Genomic DNA, 25,690 nt, shown 5'->3' with positions numbered 1-25,690 from the left:
CCTTAAGGGAGCAGTGCTCTACAGTACATAGGGTTTTCAAAGGCCTATTATATTTTTGAAGTGGATGGCCAATCCTTCTTCCAAGTCTGTTTTAATTTGGATGTTTAGTTTTAGAACAATATCTGACAGACAAGCATTTTACCAAGCAGATGAAAGGCACTTCTCTTACAGAGATAACCAATACTTTTACTGTCTCCCCACCCAAGCCACGTGTGTCTTGTCTCTTCCCTTTCCCTGCTACATAACCATTCCTTGGACTCCTCCCTACCTGCGCAAGCCCTGTCCACAGGATTCTCACCACTGGGCTAATTGGCAGCGCGATGGTAAATGGATAAGAGATGGAGGTTGTTAACAATTGTAGCTTGCTTGGCTTCACAATCAACACTCGTAACACCAGCGGTCAGGAAATCAAAACATGAATTGCACTGGAAAAATCTGCTGAAATGAAACTAAGATGCACCTAGTCCAGGCCATGGTCTTCACAGTTAATTACAGTGCATTAGAGAGCTGGACAGTGACTAAGGATGACAGAAGATGAATTGATGCCTTCGAAATGTGGTGCTAGAAGAGAGTTTTGAACATACATACCATGGACCGCCAAGAGAACAAATCTGTCTTGGAGAGCGTGAAACCAAGTTTCTCCTTGGAGGCTAGGATTTTGAGGCTCCATGGCCAGGAGAGACTGGTTCTTGGAGAAGAACATCGTGTTTGGAAGGGTGGAGGGACAGCACAGGAGAAGAAGAACCCAGAGGAGATGGATTGATCCAGTAACTGGAGCATTGGGGGTTGATGTGTCAGAATTAGTGAGACTGGCTCAAGACAGGGCAGGGTTCAGAGCTGCTTTACATAGCTATGAATTGCAGGTGACTTGATGGCACATAACAAACAAGGGAACAGTAAAGATGGACAGTGCAGGAGAGACTTCACCATGTTGCTGCAAAAATGATTCCAACTTGATTTGCTAATAAGAATTAAAAGAAGTACTTGTTTTGCTTTATATTCACACTCCAGAGGAATTCCTTTTTTGTATGAATTATAAACAGAAAGCCTGATACTGATGAAAAGGGAAAGATGGCAGGATTCATCCAGTGTCCTTTCTGACAAAAGCTTGTCGTATTTTTTTTTAAAAAAATATTTTTTTCCTTTTTAAAAAAATTGTGATTTTTAGCAAAATTTTACAAAAAAGTTAGATTTTCATTCATTCATTGTTTCACATTTTCCTTACTCCTCCATTATTCCTCCATGTAGTTCACTTCCTTTTTTTTTTTTTTTAAATTATTCTACTGGAGGAGGAGGGGCAGTCTCCTCCTGTGCTAGTCGGATCTGATTCGATGGCACACAGTAACAACAACAAAAGTTAATTCGTAGTTGTACAAGTCCCCCTCCCCCTCCAGTCCTCTTTGCACTGTAACTCTTATTCTGGACTGTTGTTATACATATAATGCCTAATCATATATTCCTTTTAAACAGTTCTTTCCTTCATCTATTCCAATGCAGTGTGTTTTATCTATCCCCTCTTCCCTCTAACCCCCTGCATTAGTCCTGTTTTGTTATAGTGCTGTTATGCAGTATTTGTCCTTTTGTGACTGAGATATTTCACTCAGCATAATCTTCTCTAGGGTCATCCATGTTATGGAATGTTAAATAAGTTTCTTGTTTTTCAGTGCTGCATAGTATTCCATTGTGTGAATATATTCTTTTTTTATCCATTAATTTGTTGATGGACACTTGGGTTGTTCCCATCTCCTTGCTATTTTGAATAGCACAGCAGTAAACATGGTTGAGTGTACATCTGTTTGAGCCATGGCTCTGGTTTGTCTAGGATATATTCCCAATAATGTGGAATTGCTGGATCAAGTGATATTCCTATTTCCAGCTTTTTGAGAAAGTACCAGACAGCTTTCCATAGTGGTTGCACCATTTTACACTCCCACCAACAGTGAATAAAGATTCCAGTCTGTTAAAGTCTTGGTAGCATTTGTTGTTTGCTGCTCTGTTGAACTTTGCTATTGTTGCTGGGATAAGATGAGATCTCATAATTGTTTTTATAAACTAGTCTTCTAAGCCACCTTTTTCTGACATTTTCTGTTTTATTTTTCCTTATATTTTCCCTGGTGTGGTAATGGCATCACCATGATAGCCTTGTCCTTTGCTCCCAGAACAAAATGTCTGAAGGACTAAAATTCCAGTTGTATCTCCATTGCCTGAATATGCAAGTGTGGTCCTAGGGTTAAGTGCTGTACTTTTTGTACCAGTTGTTAATATGCCAGTTCCTGCTAGGATTATTCTTTGGTATTATAAATACCTAATTATAATTTCTCCAGTGATCTGAACAGAATTCTTTTGGAATGCTAGAATCCTGGTTGCAGGAACTCCTTCAGGGTCTCACTGACACGTGCTACCATTCCCATGACACAGAACCTTCCCTACAGCATCCCATCTGGTTGTCTAACTTCCTCAAGGATAGGGGAAAACCATCAAAGGTGGTGATGTTACTCACAGTAGCCTACATGATTGGAGGGAAAATGTAACAAGCAGACATAACTGTTGTTCAATATTTTCCAGTCCGTTCTGACTCATAGCGACCATACAGGACAGACTAGAACTTCCACATAGAGTTTCCTAATCTGTACTCATTATGGGAGCAAGTCTTTTCTTGAACAGAGTGACTGGACTGGTAAGCTCAAATTGTGTACCTCCTGGGACTGAGACCTTGTATCTCTAAGGCACTTACAATAGTAATACATACTGTAATTTTTATTTGAGTTTTACATTTTTATCTCTAATCCTGACAATCCTATAAGTTTGCTTTTACAAAAGCAAACTGTTTCTCAGATGAGGAAACTGAGGCTAAAGTATTTGTACAAGGAGGAGGTGGTGGTGGTGGTGGTGCCAGTGCCAGTGCCAGTGCCACCATCCAGGTGATTTTTCAACTCTCAGAGACTTCCTGTGACAGAGACCTGCCTCGTGTAGTTTTTCTTGGCTGCCATCTCTACGGAAGCTGTTCTGGCTTCTGCAGAACTGCTGGCTGGGTTCACACTGCCAGGCTTCGTGTTAGTAGCTGAACACTAAACTGTTGCACTTACCAGGATTTCTTCAAGGATGTAGAGAAAGTCAAGTCTTTGCTGTGGAGTCAGACCTAACCTACTGCAGACCTTCCAGTGAGTTTTCAGCAGCTGTAAATGACAGCAGAGGTGTAATTGACATTACATCTTTCTCTTACAAAGCTGCTACTGGATTTGAACTACCAGAGAGGTGTGACCTGTGGGTTAGCAATGTGACTCCCTGCAGACTAGGCCACCAGGGGTAGTTAATACAAGCATTGTATTACTATAAAGTAGTAATACAAGCAACGATTTTACTCTGTGGAGAAATGAAAAGGTAGAAAAAAAGGGTAAAGCTGTATCCCTTTCAGTTCTCGCCAGATTACTGAGGCAGAGAAGCACCTGCTTTATTTTTCCTAAAAAGAAGGAAAAAAAATGCTTCTGTTTACCAATCTGTCTAGAATGGTTTTGAAACCAAAGTTAGTAACATTTCTCTGCTTGAGAAAAGGACTGTCATAATTTTCCAGTGCTCCTGTAACTGAGGTACCTATGCAAGTCGATGGCTATAACAACAGAATTTATCTCTTAGAGCTTTGCTGTTGTTGTATATACCATCGAGTCAGAAGTGACTTACAGCAGACCCTCCCGTGGGTTTTCAGAGGCTATAAATCGCATAGGAGGAGATGGCTTGTCTTTCTTCCATGGAGCAGCCGAAGGGTTTATGCATTTGGGTTGGCAGTGCAGCTCCTTACCATTAAGCCACCAGAGCTCCCTCCCTACAGTTCAGGAGGATTGTTGTTGTGGTTGTTATGTGCCATTGAGTCACCTGAGACTCATAGTGACCCTATCTACAATGTCCCTGAACCCTGCTCTATCCTGAGCCAACCTTATTGTCTCTGACAAGCCTACCCCCCCGATCACCCCAGTCACTTGTGTCAATCCATCTCATCAGGAGTCTTTCTCTCTTTTTTTTTTTTGAGTCTTTCTCTCTTGTGCTCTCCCTCCACCCTTCCAACCATGATGTCCTTCTCCAAAGACTGGTTCCCCTTTGCAACATGTCCAAAGTGTGTCAGATGAAGCTGCAGAATCCTTGCCTCCAAGGAGCCATCTGGGTTCAGTTTCTCCAGGATGAATCTGTTTGTTCTTCTAGCAGTTCATGGTATATAACAAAATTCAAAATGCCACCTCTAGGGGATGCCCTCTCCATCTGTATTTTGGAGAGTAAAATTCAGTCCATCGCAGGTGCTTATAGACTGTATAATGCCTGAGGGTATACACAATGAAAATAGGATTTCCCCTTTTCTTTTCTGCAGCCTTTTTTCATTTGTGTGTATTATGCTTTAAGGAATGTTCTCTGTTTTCTTTTGCTCAGTGCTCCCTGGAAGTGGCTAGTCAAGCTTCCACTGTAGCCTCTGGAACCCCACGGTAGTCTCACCAGTAGCTCTGAGATTAAGAGTCATCACACTAATTTGGCTTGTATATTGATACCCTAAGCCAGTCTCTGTGGCCAGGTGTGTGTTGTGGAGGATGGGGGAGCAAAGCACATGAACTGAGATGGGAATAGATGTGGCTCCCCAAGGACAATAAAGGCTCTAGCATCAGAAGAAAGCACAAGGATATTTGGGCACGCAGAACAAGTGTCTGTTAAACCAAATAACAAAGAAAACAACTCTTGAAGGAGTGAAGCCACGTAGTCGATATTGCCCAGGGTAATTTGAAATGTCCCTAGCATACAGCTTAGTGTCCTGTGCATTTGTACATACCTCTACTCTGCTTGTCCTTCCGGCTGTGTTACCAGGACTGGGGAAAACAGAAAATATCCTTCCACACCGTAGACTAGACAGCTTTTCTTCCCATTTCCCATTAACAACATGTTTAATGATTTTTTACTTATTTTGTTGTTATTAATTAACAGTATATACAGCAAAATTTTCCCAGTTTGTCAGTTTCTACATGTTCACTGCAGTGACTCTGATTACATTTGTATTAATCACATTTTCATTTCAGGGGCGCAGGTGTGTGTTGAAAGACTGTTGCAAAATTCTTGACAACACAGTATTACCCCCAGAAACTGTGGTCCCCCCGTTCACCATCTTCTCAGGATGTCCAGGTAACTTTGACTGTTGATTAAGTTTATTTTAACCTTTTCATACATCAAGTTTATTTTCATCGCCTATGTAATACATGATTCCATCTCTAATAATATGTGGTTGTTATCATGTGTTAACTTAAAAAGTCTCTTGCTAATAAGTACCTAGAAACGGTATATAAAATGTCACAGATATGGTAAAACGTACAATTGGGGTCACAAGAAAAGAAGAAAATGACTAAGGTTAAAAAAGAAAGAGGAAACTAAGCTGTAAAAACTATGTACTGGTGGTAGAGGAGGCAACAGCTGCTCTTCATTGACTTCTCGAGGAAGAAAGATTCCTAGGAACAGCACAAAACTGCCCCCTGAGAGGTCAGACTGACTCCCACGCTCCATATCTTCTACCAGTTCCAGCACCACTGTCCCTCCCACAGTGCACTGCTCCTCTGCTGGCCTTGAGCGTTCATTTCAGTGGCCACACCAAACTTGGAGGCAATACTTAGAACTATAGGGTTTATTAAGAAGCTCTGCGGGTATAGTGGGTGATCAGCAGTTTGGCTGCTCACCAAAAGAACAGTGCTTTGTATCCATCACCCACTCGGTGGGAGAAAGACGGACATTTCCCCCTCAGAAATCCAAAGGCAGGCCACTGTGAGTTGGAATCACTCAGTGGTGATGGGCGTGGTTTGCTTTTTGGTGCATAGACTTTGTTAGGGAAGTAGTTTGGGAACATTTAGAATGTATTTCTTCAATCAAGATAACCTCTTCTCACCTGAGCTGAAAAGCAGGTCTCCCTCCTAATGTCAACCTGGCCTTAGCTCCCACCACCCGAGCTGTTACCAAGCTCCTTTAGCTCTTCGTAGTAGAGACTTTGGAAGGAGTGGCATCCACTTCCATAATGGCTTGCCTCCGGAAACCCTATGAACCTGGAGAGAGGATGAAAGGCACCCAAGCGTCGAGGACTCTCCTTCATAGGGTTGCTATGAGTTGCCAGCGACTCGACAGCACTTAACAACAACAACAACAGTAGAGACTAGGGCCACCCCCATTTTGCCTGGACCTGAAGGTACACAGCTCTAGCTCCATGGATCGAAAACCTACAACTTTGTCTCCCTTCAGTCTCTGGTTCCTTGCCACATTTGTGGCCGCTGCTGCTACTGCATTGCTGTCACCTTGTGCCAGCTTGCCAGTTCTGGCTTGACAGTTTCCTGTCTCTGGTTCTCGCATAGATCTGTGGTCTGAAGGATACCCTCCACTCGCTGCTTCTTTTTCCTTCATAGGATCATCTGCCCCTGAGCCAGCTCAGTTTTAGCCTAGCAGAATGGCATATTAGCATCTTATGTCTTTTATTTGCATATTGCCACCCAAAGTTGCCACTTACCTTATTTACATTATTAGCAAGCTATCCAGTCCCCTCAGTGAGCCACAAATGCCTCACTTGTGCATAGTCCTACCAGCAAAGTAATGAGAGTGACAAAGACAGTGGTATAGAAGAGTCGTGCTCATGATCCACTGTAGCACATAAGCCCAAGCTATCAGCATGCCTGAGAGAGGCTGTGTTTGTGATAAGGTGGTTTAGGGCTTAATACTTAGGTGGTGATGGGAGCATATAGCCTTGGACCTACACATAGCAGAGAGTTTGAGTTTAAGTCTCTCCCTTAAGAATCTGAGTAAGAAGTGTGTACATTTTGCATCTTAAATTCAATGACCTGTTGTTGTTGTTGTTATATGCCATCGAGTTGCCTGCGACTCATAGCGACCCTTTGTAGAACAGTCCTAAACCCTGCTCTGTCTTGTGCCAGTCTCACTGTCTCTGCCACACCCACCCCGATTACCCCAGTCACTGAATCAATCCACCTCATAGATGGTCTTCCTCTCCTGCGCTGTCCTTCCACCCTCCCAAGCATGATGTCCTTCTCCTCTTCTCTCCTCTCCTCTCCTCTCCTCTGTGCTGTATATATGTAGATGAGAGTATAGGGGTATCTGATACGGGTATATGGAATTGTTAATTCCTATGTAAGTAGAATCATGTTCTTGCTACTCCCCTCTACACTGTTCTGAAACTTCTTCTTTTTTTATGTGCCGTCAAGTCACCTGCGACTCATAGTGATGCTACATTCAACAGCCCTAAACCCTGCTCTATCCTGTGCCAATCTTATTATCTCTGACACACCTACCCTCATTACTTCAGTCACTAAATCAACCCATCTCCTCGAAGGTCTTCCTCTCCTGCGCTGTCCCTCCACCCTCCCAAGCAAGACATCCGTCTTCAAGGACTCGTTTCTCCTTGCATCATGTCCAGAGTATGTCAGATGAAGCTTAGTTGCAGAATCCTTACCCCCAAGGAGCAGCCTGGCTTCACCCTCTCCAGGACAAACTGTTTGTTCTTTTAGCAGTCCATGGTACATTCAGTACTCTTCACCAACACCACAGCTCAAGGCATCAATTCTCCTTCTATGATCCCTAGTCACTGTCCAGCTCTCTGATGCATAGCAAGTGATTGCAAAGACCATGGCCTGTATCAGGTGCACCTTAGTTGCCAGACTGACATCATTGCTCTTCAGTACCTTGGAGCGTTCTCTGACAGCAGACTTTTCTAATGCAATATGTCTTTTAATTTCCTGGCTGCTAATGCCACGAGTGAAACTTGCTTTCTTTCTTTATTTAATAGTCTCTCTTGGACAACTTTTCTTAGCTGTATGTAGCTCTTTACCTCATTTCTTTTGATGTTACATTTGAGATTACATCTTCTGTTGTGTTTTTTTTTTTTTGCAAAGTGACAGTCATTAAGCTATTATTTATAGGAAGCAAACTGTAAACAAAATAACATTTTATTTTTCAATTATTTAAAAATTTTATTAATTTTTTGTGAGTGTACTGTCAAATCGGATCTGATTGTCCCTCCTTTTCCATCACAGCATTATTTTTTTTTAAAGAAGTAACCAACTTCCCCTTTCGCAAATTACCCACATCCATTCTGGCAGATGTCCTGAGGTTCCAGTCACTGCTGTCCACTGTCAGTGTTACCACTACAACACAGGGTGGCCTGCTTGGTTCCTGAGGCTCCTGCTCCCACACTGGGCCTTGCCGGCCACTTTGGCAGTTCCTGCCATGTTCTCTGACCTGCAGGAATCTTTGGCTGTTGTGCTACCTCCATGGCAATTTTCACCTCCTGTGTGGAGCAGACTCAGGCCCCTCCTGACCTGCTCAAGCAAGTGTTTTAGTTCTGTTAGCCCCCCTGGCAAGCTCTTGCCCTGAGGCAGCAGTCTCCTCCTTGCTGTAGGAAGAACTCAGTACCTACACATTCAAGCCTCTGTCCTGCACAGGCCTGTGTTGCAGCTCTCTTTTCAATCCACTGACAAGTCTCTGACCTGAAGACCCTTAGCTCTCATGCCTGGACTGGCAAACCCATTGCAGTTTCCTTGCTCCATGAACTGGCATGTCCACTGCTGCTGTTCTGTCATATCAAGCCATTTTCAGTGTTACAGCTCTCTCTTCTGGGTCTAGGAGTCTAGGAGGTTCTCAGCACAAGGACCCTAGATCCAAAGGCCATGTTGCGCTCTCAACTCATTTTAATAGTAGTGAGGGCCCTGAACATTTATGCACTTGACCCTTCAAGAAGCCCACCCCTTGCCAATTTAAAAACATGATCCTTCCAGCTGTGCCATTTAGTGGCCAGTGCCCTCACTGGACCATAAGCCTCTCAATTTGCATACTTTTAGTCAATCATTTTGTAAGAATTATGAGACCATGGCTAGAAAGATCATATATAAGGAATTCATTTTGCCACAATGTAGTCATATGGCTTCCTGGGTTTATGCAGATCATCCACTTGCCACCAGATTGATTCTGAGACATTGTACCACCATATGTGTCAGAGTAGAACTGTGCTCCACAAGTGGTTTCTCTTCCTTTTTAAAAATAATACCTAATTGTGTTTTAGTAAAGGTTTACATGGCATTTTAGGTTCTTAATCAACAATTTTTACACAAAATGGTTTTAACACTAATTACATTTTTCAATATACAAGAACATTTTCATCATTTTTGTTCAGCTGGTTGTAGTTACATTTTTCTTGGCATGTAATGTCCCCCAGGTGTACCTAAGAAGTCCCCTAGTAATAATGGATTGTTACCCATTGTACCTTGTTTGTCGCCATTAGTATCTTTGCTCTTGGAACACTCTCAAACACATATTGTTGAGTAATTGAGAAATCACCACATTACCTGTGGGATATTTTCAGGTCCTACCATAAGAACGTCAAAATTTTTGTTGTAGTAAAACCCGTGAACACTGGAAATTATGTAAGGTTTAAACTTGTCAGAAAAGGAAAACACAAATATTTTCCATTCAATAGAGAGAGCCCCAAGTGGGAGGACTGTAGGCTGTCAAAGGTAGATCACTTCCAAGACCTGAAAAGAACAAGGCCACCTCATTGAGTTCCAGCTCTCATGGCTTCCACTGTGTTCCTGAATTATCCTCCAAGAGGTGTGCACTCTCACTAGATGTTTATGAAACAATGTCTTTCTTCCTCTGACATTGTTAACTGTGATTGCCCCGTCTTTTTATCCCACTCTCCTCCATATTTGTCTGTGTCGAATATATTTGAGCTTTGGATTTAGTTTGGTCATGTGGCCAGCAGGACAGTCTTTGGTGTCACACTAGGGTGACAATCCAGGATGGAACCACCTCTGATGTAGTAAATCAAATGCTTAACTCTTCAGATTACATAGTAATATACTAATTTCTCTGGTGTGTGCGTCTTCATTTTTTAATTTTAGTAACTATTATTTCTGTCATGTGCATGTATACAATATCACAGCGTCAAGAATATACAGACAGTGAACTATTCTATTAGTACAGAAGAGGAGTAGCCTGGCAAGCATATAAAACGCTAATGTTGCCTTTTGGAAGTTTAGACAGAAGTGAGAGCTACCAGCTTTCAGTGACTCCACCTGGTTGACCAGATCTCTCTTTTCCCTAGGCCTCTTCTCAGGAGAGCTCCCAGAATGTACCCAGGAACTGATGATTGATGTCACCAAGAGCTACTATCAGAAGTTTTTGCCACTGACACAAGTCTAGTGCCTCTGCCTTGCCCTGTGTCTTGAATTTGCTTGAGCTCTAAGATGAACTTGGGGAGCCAAAGAGCCAGTCAACATCTACAAAGAGGTCATGTGTTTGACACCATCCACCTGCCCTTCTTTTTTTTTTTTTAACAAAAAAAAAATTTTCTTTAAAAATTTTCAATCCTTCAAGGCACTGAGTTCTCAAGAACTTAATGACAGAACATCTGGAGGAGTGTCTCCTAACATTGTGCTTAAGTTTTATTAACTTCATACACCTGGGGTCTTTATAACACCCCTGCCTGATGGTCCTGAGTGTGGATAGGTCCTGCCTGAAGCAGCCAGCTGAGCAGGAGCACTGTCTGCACATGGTGGTTATGTAGCTGGTCTGCTGCTGATGACCTGCTGACAATGTGCTCACACTTCTATATAGCAGCCTCAGTCTCTCTGCTGCTAAGACACTGGCCAGTTACCATAATAGCTCATAATCCTAGGAAAGAAAGGTTTTGTTTTAAAATGTTGGGGTTTTATTTTTGTTTTTGTCTATTATTTTCAGAATCTAGATTCCTTTTGGACACTGAAACTTATATTTCTTGGCAAGTATTTCTTCTGTTCCCAAAATGACCTTAGCAGTCCCCAGACTGGTTAGTAAGACCTTCTAGCATTCTGTGGTTGGGTCTTTAGACTTCAGTAAAAGAAGGGACCAAGTCCCAGGTTTGAGTCTGTCATGTAGAAGGGCTCGTGTGGCAGTCACTCAGTCTGAGGGTATCTGGAGGTAGGGGTGGATGTCTTATTTCATTGAAGATACAGCATTTACAATGCTTGTTCTCTGGCCTAGAATCTGTCAGCCCAACCCTGTATTTGCCATAAAACTCCATGTTCTGGCCAAAATATCTGTCCTTGGACATAATGTATCCTTGTTGGCCTTAAGAACCACCTTGTGTGCTCTGGGCCCTGAAGATTAAGTAAACATGTCAGTGCTGTTCTTACCACTGCCTTCCGGTCATGCAGCCCTTCTTTCTGTTCTGACTTTGGCTTAGAAAGGAAGATTTGCAAGTGTACTGGCTTGATGTCCAGTTCTGGTACAGATCTGTTTATCCATGAAAGCTGGAATCTAGCAGGAGCTTTCTTGACTTAATACTTGGTTGTAGGGTTTGCATATATAACTGTGTAATCATACCTGCTAATTTGATGTAAAACTGGCTTTTACATTTTTTTCTGTCTTGCCACAGTTTTTGTGTTGATCTATTAAAACAATTATGAAAAAAGTCATTGAAGGTGTGGCCTCTCTTCCTAAAGCATGTTACTGTGTATCAAGGGGTAGGTGACCAGAATGTTCACAGGGTTACTCATTTCTCACAATGACTCTGTAAGGCAGATGTTAGTTATTCCCAGTTTACTAATGAGGAAACAAACACCGAGACAATTGGTACCTTAAATCAGTAAGGGAAGAAGTGACCGACGAGTCACACCCATTCCTGAGTGGCTCCTGTTCTTCAGTTCTGTTCTGGTTTGGCCTGGGGTCATGCCTGTTTGTTTTATCTGATACTCTGGCAGCAAGTGTGTTTGGCCTTTTTCTGGCATCTCCCCAAAATCCTCTCTCCTTTCCTAGCCCTCAAAAAGGTAAATTTTGGAATTCGGAGGATCTGGGTGAAAAGAGAGTAATGATGGGCAAGGTCCAGTGGTGGAGAATTTGATAGAACATAATGCATGAGCATGATAGTATAAAACGCAATGTGAAGAACAGTATGAAACACAGTGTATATGAACTTTGTAAGCAAACCAATAATAAACACAAAGATAACGTGATAAAAAAAATTGGAATTAGAAGAGCTTAGATGCTCCCTAGGCTGGCGTCTTGCTCACCCCGGGCATGTCTAACAGACTATCATCTAGTTTGTGTTTGAATGCTTCCAAAAGGGAGCTTGCTTTGTTGTGTGACTGAATGCCCATTTCATAGCTGACTGTGATAAAGAGAAAACCTCTATAAATGTGTCTATGTTGTGTTTTAGCCTCTTACAACAATTATAATTTAAAAATTTTAATTCAAGCACAGGATTTAAAAAAAATCAATGTAATTAATATAGGAGGAGAGTATAATACAGTAGATTTCCCCGCTGTAGAATCTCAGGCCCACTTTCTGCTTCCCAGGGGCCACAGTGTTGAATAGGTTTTTGGTCTCCTACTAGAAATAAGAATATGTGAACTATTTATATCCTCTCTCTATTCATTTAAATGAGAACACTATTTGTGCTATTCTACACCTTCTTTTGTCTAACAATATATCTTAATGACTGTTGTATTAGCACACAGAAGTAAAAATAATAGCAGTTACTACTTTGGGCATTGTCTTAGAATAGTTCTCTAGCAAAAGCAATGTGGAAATGACTCCTAGCTTACTCTCCAGTGTGACTCAGTCACACAAGAGAAGATTGCCCATCTTTGTCCCACAGAGTGGCTTATATTAGAATCATCACAGTTTTGTAACCTTTTGGCTACCAGCACAGCTCTCTGTGGGCTATGCCACCAGAGCTCTGCTACCAGAGTAGATGTGTGTGTGTGTGTGTGTGTGTGTATACTGTTGTTGTATTGTGCCATTGAGTTGACTACAACTCACAGTGACCCTTATAGACAATGGATCTGAATCCTGCCCTACCCAATACCATCTTTGTCATCTCTGATATATTCGAACCCATTGTTTCAGCCATTGTGTCAACCCATCGTGTTGAGGGTCTCCCTCTGTTACACTGACCCTCTACCTATCCAAACAAGATGGTCCTTTTTGAAGGACTTGCCCCTCCTAACAACATCCCCAGTGTACATGAGACCACGTTTCACCGTCCTTGCTTCCAAGGAGCACCTGGGCTGTCCCTTCTCCAAGACATACTCTTGGCAATCTGTGGGATATTCTGTACTCTTCTCCAGCAGCACACCTCAGAGCCATTGGCTTTCCTTCAGTCATCCTTATTCATTGTCCAACATTCAGATACATAGCAAGCAATTGACAATACCACTTGAATCAGATGCACTGTGGTCTTTAAACTGACATCATTGCTCTTTAGCGCTTCAAAGAGGTCCTTGACAGCACATTTTCCCAATTCAACCTGCCTTTTGATTTCTTGACTACTGGTAACAAGGATGTTGATTGTAGATCCAAGTAGTATAAATTGTATACAATTCAATCTTTTACCCATCTATCATGATGTTGCCTGTTGGTGAGGATTTTTGTTTTCTTCACTTTGAGATATAATTCATATTAAAGGCTGCAGTCTTTAATCTTATACAGCAGGAGTTTTAAGTCCTCCTCTCTTTCAGCAAGCAAGGTTGTGTCATCTGCATAATGCAGATTGTTGATGAGTCTTCCACCAATCCTGATGCCACATTATTCATCATGAAGTCCAGATTCTCCCACCAACAGTGAATAAGGGTTCCAGTTTCTCCACAACCTTGCCAGCGTTTGTTGTTTGCTGTTCTGTTAAATTTTGTTTACTGGGGTGATATGATATCTCATAGTTGTTTTGAAAGTCCAGCTTCTCAAGTAATTTGTTCCACATGCAGATTGAGTAGGTATGGAGAAATGATACAACCCTGACATACACCTTTCTTGATTTTAAACCATGCAGTGTTCCCTGCACTGTTGAGACAACAGCCTCTTGGTCTAGGTATGGCTTTCATATTAGCACAATTGTATGTTTTGGGATTTTCATTCTTCTGAATGTTATCCATAATTTGCTATGATCCACAGAGTTAGATGTCTTTGCATAGTCAAGAAAACACAGATGTTCTTCTGGTATTCTCTGCTTTCAACCCAGATTCATCTGACATCAGTGAAGATACCTCTGATGCCATGGCCTCCTCTAAAGCCAGCTCGAATTTCTGGCAGTTATGTACTGTTCTAGCCATTTTTTAATAATCCTCAGCAAAAGTTTGCTTGTGTGTGATAGTAATTATATTATTTGGTAATTTCTACATTCTGTTGGATCACCTTTTTGGGGGGGAATGGAAAGAAACAGGAATCTGTATGGATATGTGTGTGTATGTATATATATATATACACACACACACACCCCTCTCTCTAGCATGCACTCTCTCAGAGAGAAAGAGAGTGGTGTGGGAGATCTATTTCAAAGAAATGTTTCACATGCTTGTAGAGGTTAACAAATCTGAGATCTATGAGTAGACCTCAGGAGAGAAGTACCTGGGAGACCAGATTGTTGGCTAGCAGAATCCAAGAAGTGTCGAGAACTGCAGCTGGGTCCAAGACTGGGCTCAGAGACTGACAAATCCAAGGTTATTAAGGTTGAAGACAGCAGGTTCAGGTTGGAGGTATGAGCAGAATTAGGGACAAGGGAAGCTCTCTTGCTTTGCCAGAGAAGACAGACATATCTTCAGTATGGTCCACTCTTCGGAGGAGGCTTCCCTTTCATCCAGTCAGGCTGTTGCTGTTGTTGTTAGGTGCTGTTGAGTCAAGTACAACACATAGTGACCTTATGAACAACAGATCTGAACCCTGTCCCATCCTGTGCCTTCTTCACAATCTCTCACACCTTTAGTGAGTGGCTGTTAGGTTCAATCACAAAACTTTTTCCTTTTTTTAAAGAGGTAAGTTATTTTCTTCTTCCTCCCATCTCATCTCTGTTAATCTTCCTTAAATTTTCCTTAAAGTTTTTTCCAACTCTGAGCTGTTATAGATAGTACTGTAATAAACATGATTGTGAACGTATCAGTTTGTGTAGCAGCTCTTATATGACTAGCCTGTAAGACGGCACCAAACTGCATAGCTAAACTAAAGATATAAGCTGCTCTGCTGGAGAAAGACAAGTAGTTTTCTTCTGTGAGATTTATAGCCTATGAAAACAAACTGTAGGGTCAGCTATGAGATGGTTCCAGCATGATAACAATGAGTTTGAGGGGTTTTTGTTTGTTTGTTTTGTTTTTTTAATTTATTTTTATTGTATTATTTTTACGTGTACCGTCAAATCAGATCTGACTGGTACAGGATGAGATTGCCCCCTCCTTCTCCAGCAGAGCATAGTCCTCCACAGGATTTATTGTTATCCTTTTTGTTTCAGTTGGTTCTGTTGTGAGATAAACCATTTCATTCTTTATTCAAATTATTTGCACTTCTTTTGTTTTGTTAGATTGATTGTCAAGGGCTTGCCAATTTTAAAGAACCTTTCAAAGAACCAGCTTCTAGTTATGTAATTCTTTTGTTGAACCCCCATTTCCTATTTCCTTACTTTCTGCTCTGCTGTTTACTATTTCCTTTCCTCTGGAGACTGCAGGTTTTGCTTGTCAGAGATGTTTAAGTGTTCATTTTGGTTCTTCTTTTTCTGTTGTATGTTTTTACTGCTGTGGGTTTTTTTAGTCTCCAGCTACCTTAATTGCAGGCACATTATCTTGCAAATCATCAGCAGCTGTGGGACTAAGAGATGAGAAAGCGTGTTTCCCTCACCAGGCAAGCTTGACTTGAGGCAAGCAAGACTTGTGGCAGCAAGACTTGAGGAAGGCTGGGGCAAGACCCTGGTGAGAGCAAGACCCTGCTGATGGTGGTAGACAGACTGGCATTGCTGTGGAGAAACTGTCAAGGTGGAAGAAGAGGGGCCCTGAGATAAAGGCCACAGATAAAGGCTTTTGCTGTTCTTGCCCAGTACTTGAAGGAGAAGCTGACTTCTAACTGCTCTGAGGCAAACTTTGCTGGATGATTTGGATTTGACTGTTGGACTGAAAGCAGACCCTGGATTAATTGAGGAATTGTAGGTTGGAATTGGGCTAACCTGAACCTGTATTGGGTGGTATTCTTTGCCTCCCCTACTCTCCGACTTAATTCCCTAACAAACCTCATTCTCAGTACTGTAACTGTGTCAACATCAGCAACGAATAAACGAAGCTCTTGCTGTGGCTTTAGGGACACCGTGGGTCTGGGCTGTGGCTCTTTATCTGCTTTCTGCTCTAGGGCAGTGAGAAGCAGTGGTATTCTTACTCCCTCTGGCCCTTTCAGAGAGACGTTTCATGGCCCTCTGTCCTTGTGTCCCATTTTCTCATTTTTAGACAAGCTAGAGTACTGCTTTCGCTGTGCCCAAAAGAGTTTGGTATGTCATGTTTTCATTCTTTCTTGTTTCAAGAAATTTTTAAACTTTTTTTAAAAAATGTTTTCCATTATCTAAAAGCAAGCTCTGGTGGCTTAGTGGTAAGAAGCTGTCCAGCAATCCCAAAGGCACTCGTTTTGATCCCACCAGCTATTCCTTGTGAGCTACTCTCGTGCGGTTTACTGCCTTTGAAAACCTGCTGGAGGGGCTGCTGTGGTTCAGTTCCAACTTGACAGCACACAACAACAACAACATTACCCAATAGTACTCAAGAGTGTTTAGTTTCTATGTGCTTGCTTTCCCCCCCTTACATCCTTGTTAATTTCTAATTTTATAGAATATCTGAAGATATGCTTTGTAATATTTCAAGCTTTTAAATTTATTGAAATTTTATATGTGACCTCTCATATGTTCTATTTTGGAGAATATTTCCTCTGTACTAGAGAAGAATGCATATTGTACTCTTGTTTGATGGAATGCTGTAGATCTGTATGAGATCCATTTTGTTAATTGTGTTGTTTAGTCTTTCCACATCTTTGTTGAGTTTCTTTGTAGTTATTCTGTCCTTCATTGTGAGTGGTATATTGAAGTCTCCTACAGTGATTGTGGGGAACTCCAGTGGCCTAGTGGTAAGAAGCTGTACTGCAGTCCCTAAGGCCCGTGGTTCGAATCCACTAGCTGCTGCATAGGAGAAGGATGGGAAATCTCTCCCGTGTGATTTACTGCCTTTGAAAATCCACTGGAGGGTCAGCTAGGAGTTTATTCCGACTCAACAGTACTGATTTTGTTCTTCAATGTGTTAATATTTGCTTTCTATATCTTGAAGCTCTGCCAATTTGCTGCAGTTGTCTTGAAGCTTGTTTTATCTGAAATTTATGTTGCCAGTCCTTTTCGATTATTGTTTGCTTAATGTATTTTTTCCTTTTTGTGCCCAATGTAAGTGAGAAGTTTAACCAACCTTGCCTCTAAGGAGCACTCTGGTTCACGCCCTTCAAGAAAGATTTATTTGCAAAACAACTATGAGATCATCTTACCCCAGTGAGAATAGCAAAATGTAACAGAGCAGCAAACATCAAATGCTGGCGAGGTTGTGGAGAAACTGGAACCCTTATTCACTGTTGGTGGAAGTGTAAAATGGTGCAACCACTGTGGAAGGCGGTATGGCACTTTCTCAAAAAGATGCAAATAGAAATATCATTTGACCCAGCAATTCCGCTTCTGGGAATTTACCCTAAAGAAACCGTAACTGCCACCCAAGCAGATATATGCATACCCATGTTTATAATAGCAAAGAGCTGTAAACAACCCAAGTGCCCATCAACAAATGAATGGATAGAGAAGCTCTGGTATATTCACACAATGGAATACTATGCAGCATTGAAAAACAAGGAACTCATGAAATAGGCAAAATGGTGACTCTGGAGGACATTATGCTGAGTGAAATATCTCTGTCACAAAAGGAGAAATGTTGCATAGGGCCGCTGTTGTAAAATGGGACTGACACTGGGGTTGAGGGAAGACAGAATAGGAGGGGAGGAATGATGTATACTGCTTTGAAACAGATGAGGGAGAGAACTGTTCAAAACGGACATATGAATGGGTATTCTTGTAAATACAGAAGGCTGCATAGTGGAGTGGACTTGGGGGAAGGGAGGGACTGCATAACAATGAGTTTTTCTTTTCAAGGAGAAGAGTGAATTGGGGGGAAAGGGGTGGGTGGGGCGAAAAGTGCAACAATGAATGTCTGGAAACCCTAAGTCTCTGTAAACTTACATTAAAATGAATTTTTTTAAAATGGCATTAAAGTGGTGCTATGGACCTCAACCTTTTTCAAGCCAAGTACTGTACATTTTAACCTCTAATACAATCGCTCCTCTGAGCATGGATTTTATGAAAAATCCTTTTGCCATATATATGTTGGTATGCATGGGCTGGTGGATGGCTCTGTTAGATGATTGCTTATTTAGGACAAGTTCTTAAGAACCCCTAGGCATTATCCTTTCAACAGCCAGGAGTCATCTGATTTCTTCACTGTGCCTATATAGCACCCAGTCTTCAGTAGTCTTCTCATGAGGGTCAACAGAGCGGGACAACATTGGAAGAACTACTTCCGTATGGTTAGGCTATAGGCTTTCACACTTGAGTTCAAGTCAATTCACAGACTTTATCTTGTTTATATATATTCACTTCATGGGCAGCATATCAGCTTTCTAAGAAATCACATAAAGGATGGCAGAGGTATTTCCAGGCCAGGGCTTGCGACCCAGCCTTCCTGTGAGGGTCAGGACAGAGACATTATGAGCCCCATGTACACAATTCTTAATGTATGTACCCAAAATCGAAAAAGCCATGTAGTTCTAATTCTTTTCTAAATTCCATTGACTTTCCAGCTTTAAATTTGGAGGAAGAATTTCATTAAGAGGAAAAATAAGTACAATTGTTTTCAATTGTTGATAAACTGTTACATCATTATTGTTGTTTTGTGTACTGTAGAGTCAGAACCAACCCTCTGGTGCGTTTTCAGAGACAATAAATCATGCATGGCAGGACATTGTCCATCCTTCTGCAGAACAGCTGGCAGATTTGGACCTTGTGCCTTTGAGATTGTAGCACATATTTTTACCACTAGGCCACCAGAGTCTCTAATTCACAATTTATTACCATATACACTTCATACTCAAATTTTCAGCCAGTCACAGCACAAAATAAAGTGATTAGGAAAACTGAACTACCATGCCCAAAGCTTGTTACAAAACCCATACAGTTGCGACAGGGAGAAAGTCATGAGGAGGGAGTGGTTATATTTAAGAAAAAAATTTTACCAAACGATGTTATGATTTATGTGTCTTTTATAAAACATGGAAAATAGGCTTAATTTAAAATGTTCAAGTCATAACTGCATGACTATGACTCCAAACTGTCATTAAGTAAACTTTGGATTATGGGACATAGACACTGTCCCCATGCCCCATGGGATGTTATATTGACAACTCAAGACAACCACAAAGTCTCTCCCCACCCCCCTCATTTTAACATTCCACATTTTCTGTTTGTACCAAAAATAAACAAGCAGCAAATGATTTCACCTCTTAAAAAAAAATCTACTCATTCTACAGTAATGGTTTAATACAGTATTTTGTCCTTGTGGGACTGAGTTAGTTCACTTCACTTACCTTAATGCTCTCCAGTCCCTACCAAGTTAGGTAGTAATTTACAAAATCATTTCTCCTGTGTGCTGCATGGTATTCCATTGTGTGACTGTACCACATCTTCTTAATCCATTCAGTTGTATTTGGACATCTGGGCTGTTTCCATTTCTCGCAATGGTGAATAATGCTGCTGTGAACATTGGTGTACAAGTTTCCATTTGAGCCTCAGTTCTCATTTTCTTGGGGTATATTCCAAGCAGTGAAATAGCTGGGTCATATGGAATTTCTACGTTCAGCTTTTTGAGGAAGCACCAAACTGCTTTGCGTAGTGGTTGTACTCATCCCACCAACAATGTAGCAGAGTTTCTATCTCACCACATCCTCTCCAATATTTATTACTTTCTGTCGGTTAAACTTTGCCACGTGGGGGGGGCAGGGTAGAAATAGTAGGGTGTGGATGGGTGGGGGGTAGGTGTTAATAATAGGGTTGCACAATTTGATGGGTGTGTGGGGTGAAGGAAATGAGAAGAATCTTTTGTGAAAAACAATGTATTCAAACTTTATAAATAAATCAAAATTTACATTTACACTTTAAAAAAGTGAGATTTCCTTCTCCTTGAAAATGCTTTTGAAGATACTAAAAAACTTGCTGTTACAAAGTGGTTGATTGTACAAGAAGAGAGATACAGGAACCACTTATAAGATATGGTTTTTGGGGAGCTCTGGTGGCCTAGTGGCAAGAAGCTACACTGTAATCCCAGAGGTATGTAGTTCAAATCCACCAGATGCTCTGCTGGAGGACAATCTCCTTCTGTACCAGTCAGATCCAACTTGACGGTACACACAAAGAAATAATAAAATATTTTTTAAAAAATTCATAAAAAAAGATTGTTGTTGTTGTTGTTAGGTGCCATTGAGTCAGGTATGACGCCGTGAACAACACACCTGAATCTCATCCTCGCTGTGCCATCCTCACAATCTTTGACACACTTGAGCCCCTTGCTGCAGTCACTGTGTCAATCCATCTTGATGGGAGTCTTCCTCTCTTTGCTGACCCTCTGCCCTTCCAAGCATGATATCCTTTTCCAAGGAATAGCCTCTCCTAAGAATGTGTCCAAAGTATGAGAGACAAAGCTTTATCATCCTTGCCTCCAGGAAGTACTTTGGGTGCCCCCTTTCCAAGACATGCCTGTTTGTTATTTTGGCAGTCTATTCACTCTTCTTCCAACACCACAGCTCAAAGGCATCAATTCTTCTTTCAACCTTATTCATCTTAGATGCATAGAAGCAATTGAAAAGTCTATGGCCTGAATTAGGCACATCTTAGTTTTCAAACTAACATGACAACTCTTCAGTATTTAAGGGAGATCCCTGACAGTGCACTTGCCTTATCTCCTTCCTGCTGGTACCAAGGATGTTGATTGTGGATCCAAGCAAGACAAAATCATTAACAGTTTCAATCCTTTCTCCACCTATCGTTTGGCTTCCTTCTCTCCTGGTTCATCAGAGGCTGGACTCTCTTTGTCTCTGGTGTCTCCATTTTCTGCATACTGTTTAGCTCTTGATTGGCCACTTCAGCCAACCTTGTTTCCCTTCCCCCCTTTTGTTTGCACTTTTTTGTCAGAAGACTTCTTTCTGCCTTTTTAAGCTGCCTTTCCACTTTTGCAGGCAGCTTGGCTGACAGCATTGCTGATCTCGCGGGAGATCTTCACCACCCCTTTAGCCTTACTGACCTTCCTCTGGGGCATCTTGGTGGCAGGGAGGGTGCCTATGGGCCACGACCCCCACACAGCCTTCACAAAGCTGGTTGTCTGGTTGCCTCTCTGCCGGGGCTGCTGGGACCTGCTGTGGGGTGAAGTGGGGACAGGGATGGCTTGTGGGAGTGGCAATTTCTTAATGGTACCAAAGTCCCCCTCTACTCACTTTCCTGTTTCATCCTCAGTGAGCTAAGAGGTATTAAGGCTACACCTTAGAAGATTTCTCCTTACACATCCAGTTAAGGCTATGATGGGATTAGGGAGTTTTGAATTCCATCTTTAATCCTCCAACAACTATTTGGTTTCTCAGACCTGGGAGATCATTGTGTAAGTCCCATGTCATATTATTACATACATGGATTATGGGAGACACAATTCAGAACAACTAATAAGTGAAGGGTGGAGGGTCAGTGAAGGGGGAGAATTCCGCTCAGTGAGGTGGATTGACACAGGGACTGTAATGATGTCTGAGTATGTCAGAGATGAGGAGGATGACACCAGAGAAGTCAGGGTTCAGGTCCATTGTTTAAAGGATCACTATGAGTTTAATTGAAGGTACTTAAAAACAGCAGTAAGTGAAGAGATTGACATTTGAACCCAGAGTTCTTTAGTCCTTGAGTTTACCCAAGGTGGTGGTTGTGTTGTTATGTGCCATTGAGCCACTTGCAACTCATAGCGACCCTATGTACAAGAGCCCCAAACGCTGTTCTATCCTGTGCCAACCTCGCCGTCTCCGACACACTCATTCCTACCACCCCAAGGTAGCTGCTGCTTTTTGGTGGGAGGTGATCCACTGAACAAATTAGGGATTTAGGCTTGTGGTACTTGAACATGGGGATCCGGAAAAGTATCATCAGCTTGTAACCTGTCACAGTCTATTCAGTCTGGATGCTGAGCAAGTAATCTGAGAAGCTCGGCTTTGTGAAGAGGACAGTGGAATCAGGATTGGATGAAGACTCAGCAACAGCATGTTGTTAAAACACTGAAGAAGATCAAGAAGGCAAAGATTTTCACCATTGGGCCATTGGCAGCATCATGATAGATGGAGAAGAGATAGAGATTGTTAACAGTTATAATTTGCTCAGTTCCACAATCAGTACTCTTAGCACCAGCAGTCAGGAAATCAAAAGATGAATTGCACTGGGAAAATCTGCTGTCAGGGACCTCTACAGAGTACTGAAATGCAACAGTGTCAGTCTGGAGACTAAGATGTGCCTGATCTAGGCCATGGTCTTTGCGAGTACTTGCTATGGATCAGATACCTGGACAGTGACTAAGAATGAGAGAAGGAGAATCAATGCCTTCGAGTTGTGATGTTGGTGAAGAGTCTTGAACATACCATGGACCACCAAGAAAAAAAAAATAGGTCTGTCTTGGAGAGGGTGAAACCAAGTTTCTCCTTGGAAGCTAGGATTCTGAAGCTTCATCTCACATACTTTGGATGTGTGGCCAGGAGAGATTGGTCTTTGGAGAAGGACATCATGTTGGAAGAGTGGAGGGACAGCTCAGGAGAGGAAGACCCCAGATGAGATGGATTGATACAGTAACTGGGGCAATTGGGGATAGGTGTGCTGGAGTCAGTGAGACTGGCCCAGGACAGGGCAGACTTCAGAGCTTCTCTATATAGGGTCACTATGAGTTGCAGGCAACTCAACAGCACATAACAACAACAACATTACACATTAACATAAAACAAAAATCCTCACTACAGGACCAATAAACATTATCCTAATAAATGGAGAAAAGATTGAAGTTGTCATCAATTTCATTTTTCTTGAATCCATAACCCCCACAGAAGCAGCAGTAAAGAAATTGAAAAGCACAGAGTAGGATGAAATTCAGGTCTGTTGTTCATAGGGTTGTTGTGAGTTGTATTTGACTCAATGGCAGCTAACAACACCAACACCCCCACCATACCATGACAGCCTGAGGCATTGAGCAGAAAGGGCCTCAACCAGAAGTGTGCCTTTTATCATCAGCAAAACGGAAACAATAATTTTTTCCCCATTCATTCATTGTTGCATTTTTCTCCCTGCCCATTTTTCCACCCCCCCCCCCAAATTCGCTCTTCTCTTTGAAAAGTAAAAGAAAATTCTTTCATTGTTATACAGTCCTTCCCTCCCAAGTCCACTCCACTGTGCTGCCTTCATTCTGGACTCTTGTCATGACAATAATACCTAATCACATATCCCTTTTAAACAGTTCTCTCCCTCATCTGTTTCAGTGCAGCATACATTATTTCTCACCTTTTTCTCAGTCTCACCCTAACCCTGATGTCAGTCCTGTTTTACAACAGTGGCACCATGCAGTATTTGCCCTTTTGTGTCTGAGATATTTCACTCAGCATAATGTCTTCCAGGGTCACCTATTTTGTATAATGTTGCATGAGTTCCTTGTTTTTCAATGCAGCATAGTATTCCATTGTGTGAATATACCAGAGCTTCTCTATCCATTTGTTTGTTGATGGGCAGTTGGGTTGTTTCCAACTCCTTGCTATTGTGAACAAAGCCACAATGAACATAGGTGTGCATATATCTGCTTGGGTAGCGGTTATGATTTCTTTAGGGAAATGTTTTCCCAGTAGTGGAATTGCTGGGTTGAGAAAAATAATTTTATTGCTTGGGTCATTTTGAGGATTGAATGAGGTAATCTTTGAACGTCTCAGCCATGTGACTACCACCCAACAAGTCTTGAGTAATTTCTTTCTGTTAGTATCATCATTGATACAGTGTAAAGACACAACTCTAAAATTGTAGCTCCAGGTTGACCAGGTTTGGAAGGGAATGGGGGGAAAGGAAATAACTGTACAGAGCATAAGAGAATAAGGGACTTTTTTTTTTTACTGGAGTTGTTGGGGGCTTTTTGTTTTTTGGGATTTTTTTTAGTAAATATTTCTAAATGGAATAAATAAGACATATATGTAGTGAGTGCTTCACAGGCTTTTGTTTCATGAATTAAAACTATTCTAACTTGTTTTTACTGGTTGAATCCACTTCTTAAAAATCATACCTTAGTTACCGGAAATGGTGCCTGTGTAGCAGAGCATTAACACAGTGGTAGGTTTATAATGTTAATCTAGGGTTGCATCTGTTGGTTGAAATAAAGCAGCTGGTATCCCGTCAATTCTTGGGGCCTTGATTTTTCACCAGAGTCTTCAGTAAAACTTGAAATTCCTTCATTACCCTTGTTTCTTCATATGCTACTTCCTGAAAAGGTTCTGTGTCAGCTGATTCTTAATGGTACAGTGACTCTGTATATCCCCACCATCTCTTTTGAGGCTTTTGGAATCATTCAAGATTTTACCCATACATGAATTTTGCCAGTATCCTTCAATATTGCGACTTGAGGCTTGAAATTGTTTTTTCGTTCTTTCCAAATGAGAAATGCTGAGCAAGTTCTTCCCTTTTTATTTTCTAACTCCAGCTCTTTGATCATTTCTTTAGAGTACTTTGTTTTGCTTCTAGAGCTATTCTTTGCAATCTTCCATTCATCCCTTTGATGTCAGCTTTTCTTCCCTTTGTTTTGACTTCTTAATGCTCTAGTGTAATTTTTAGTATCTCTTCTAGCCACAGTTTGGTCTTTTCTTTTCCCTCTGTCTTTGTAATGAGCTTTTACTTTCCTCACTGATGGATGCAGCCCTGGACATGTCCACTGGTCTGTGCCAGGAAGTTTGGCTAACTGACTGAAAGAGATTCATGTTTGTTCCCATTCCCAAGAAAGATGATCCAATAAAATGTGGAAATTATCTAACAATATCCTTGAAAATACTGCTGAATATCATTCAAAACCAGCTAGAACAAGGGAGCTCTGGTGGCCTAGTGGCAAGACTAGTGGCTGTGCTGCAGTCCCAAAGACACACAGTTTGAATCCACCAAGTGTTCTACTGATGAAGGAGAGGCAATCTCCTCCTGTGCCAGTCAGGTCCAATTCGATGATACACAAGAAGAAGAAAAAAAACAAAACACCAAACCCAACCAAAACCAAAAACCAACAAAAAAACACAGCTAGAACAGAACACAGAGAACTGTCAGAAGTTCAAGCTGAATTTAGAAGAGGCCATGGCACCACAAATATCATTGCTGATGTATGATGGATCCTGGTTGAAAGCAAAAAATACCAGAAGAATGTTCATTTGTGTTTTATTGACCATGCAAAGGCTGTGTGGATCATAAGAAATTATGACTAACATTCAGAAGAATGGGAATCAAAACCCTTAACTGTGCTCATCATGCTAAATCTTTACCCAGACCCAGAAGAAGCTGCTGTGCGATCAGAACAGAGGAATACTACATAGTTAAAAATCCAGAAAGTTGTGCCTCAGGGTTGCATCCTTTCTTGCATACCTGTGCTATCTGTATGCCGAGCAAATCATTCATGAAGGTAGACTTTATGAAGAAGAATGTGACATTGATATTGATATTCATCAACAACTTGCATTATCGAGGTGACACAAACTTGCTTGCTGAAAGTGAGGAGGACCTAAGCACTTGCTGTAGAAG

At 41.6% G+C, this 25,690-nt stretch overlaps 1 protein-coding gene across 1 annotated transcript in view; it reads left to right on the top strand.

Annotated features, from left to right (window-relative positions):
- The window catches only part of DCTN5 (dynactin 5 (p25)), a 24,261-nt gene extending 14,046 nt beyond the window's left edge, over window positions 1-10,215 (top strand). The window contains exons 5-6 of the mRNA XM_006892631.1: window positions 5,052-5,154; window positions 10,118-10,215. Coding sequence (XP_006892693.1) covers window positions 5,052-5,154; window positions 10,118-10,215 — 201 coding nt within the window. The remainder of the gene's footprint in view (window positions 1-5,051; window positions 5,155-10,117) is intronic.
- The last annotated feature ends 15,475 nt before the right edge of the window (window positions 10,216-25,690 follow it).

The sequence above is a fragment of the Elephantulus edwardii genome, unplaced genomic scaffold, assembly GCF_000299155.1.
Source record: "Elephantulus edwardii isolate Elephantulus edwardi_28Jun2011 unplaced genomic scaffold, EleEdw1.0 scaffold00117, whole genome shotgun sequence".
Classification (NCBI taxonomy): Eukaryota; Metazoa; Chordata; class Mammalia; order Macroscelidea; family Macroscelididae; genus Elephantulus; species Elephantulus edwardii.
This window is presented reverse-complemented; position numbering and strand designations above follow the sequence as displayed.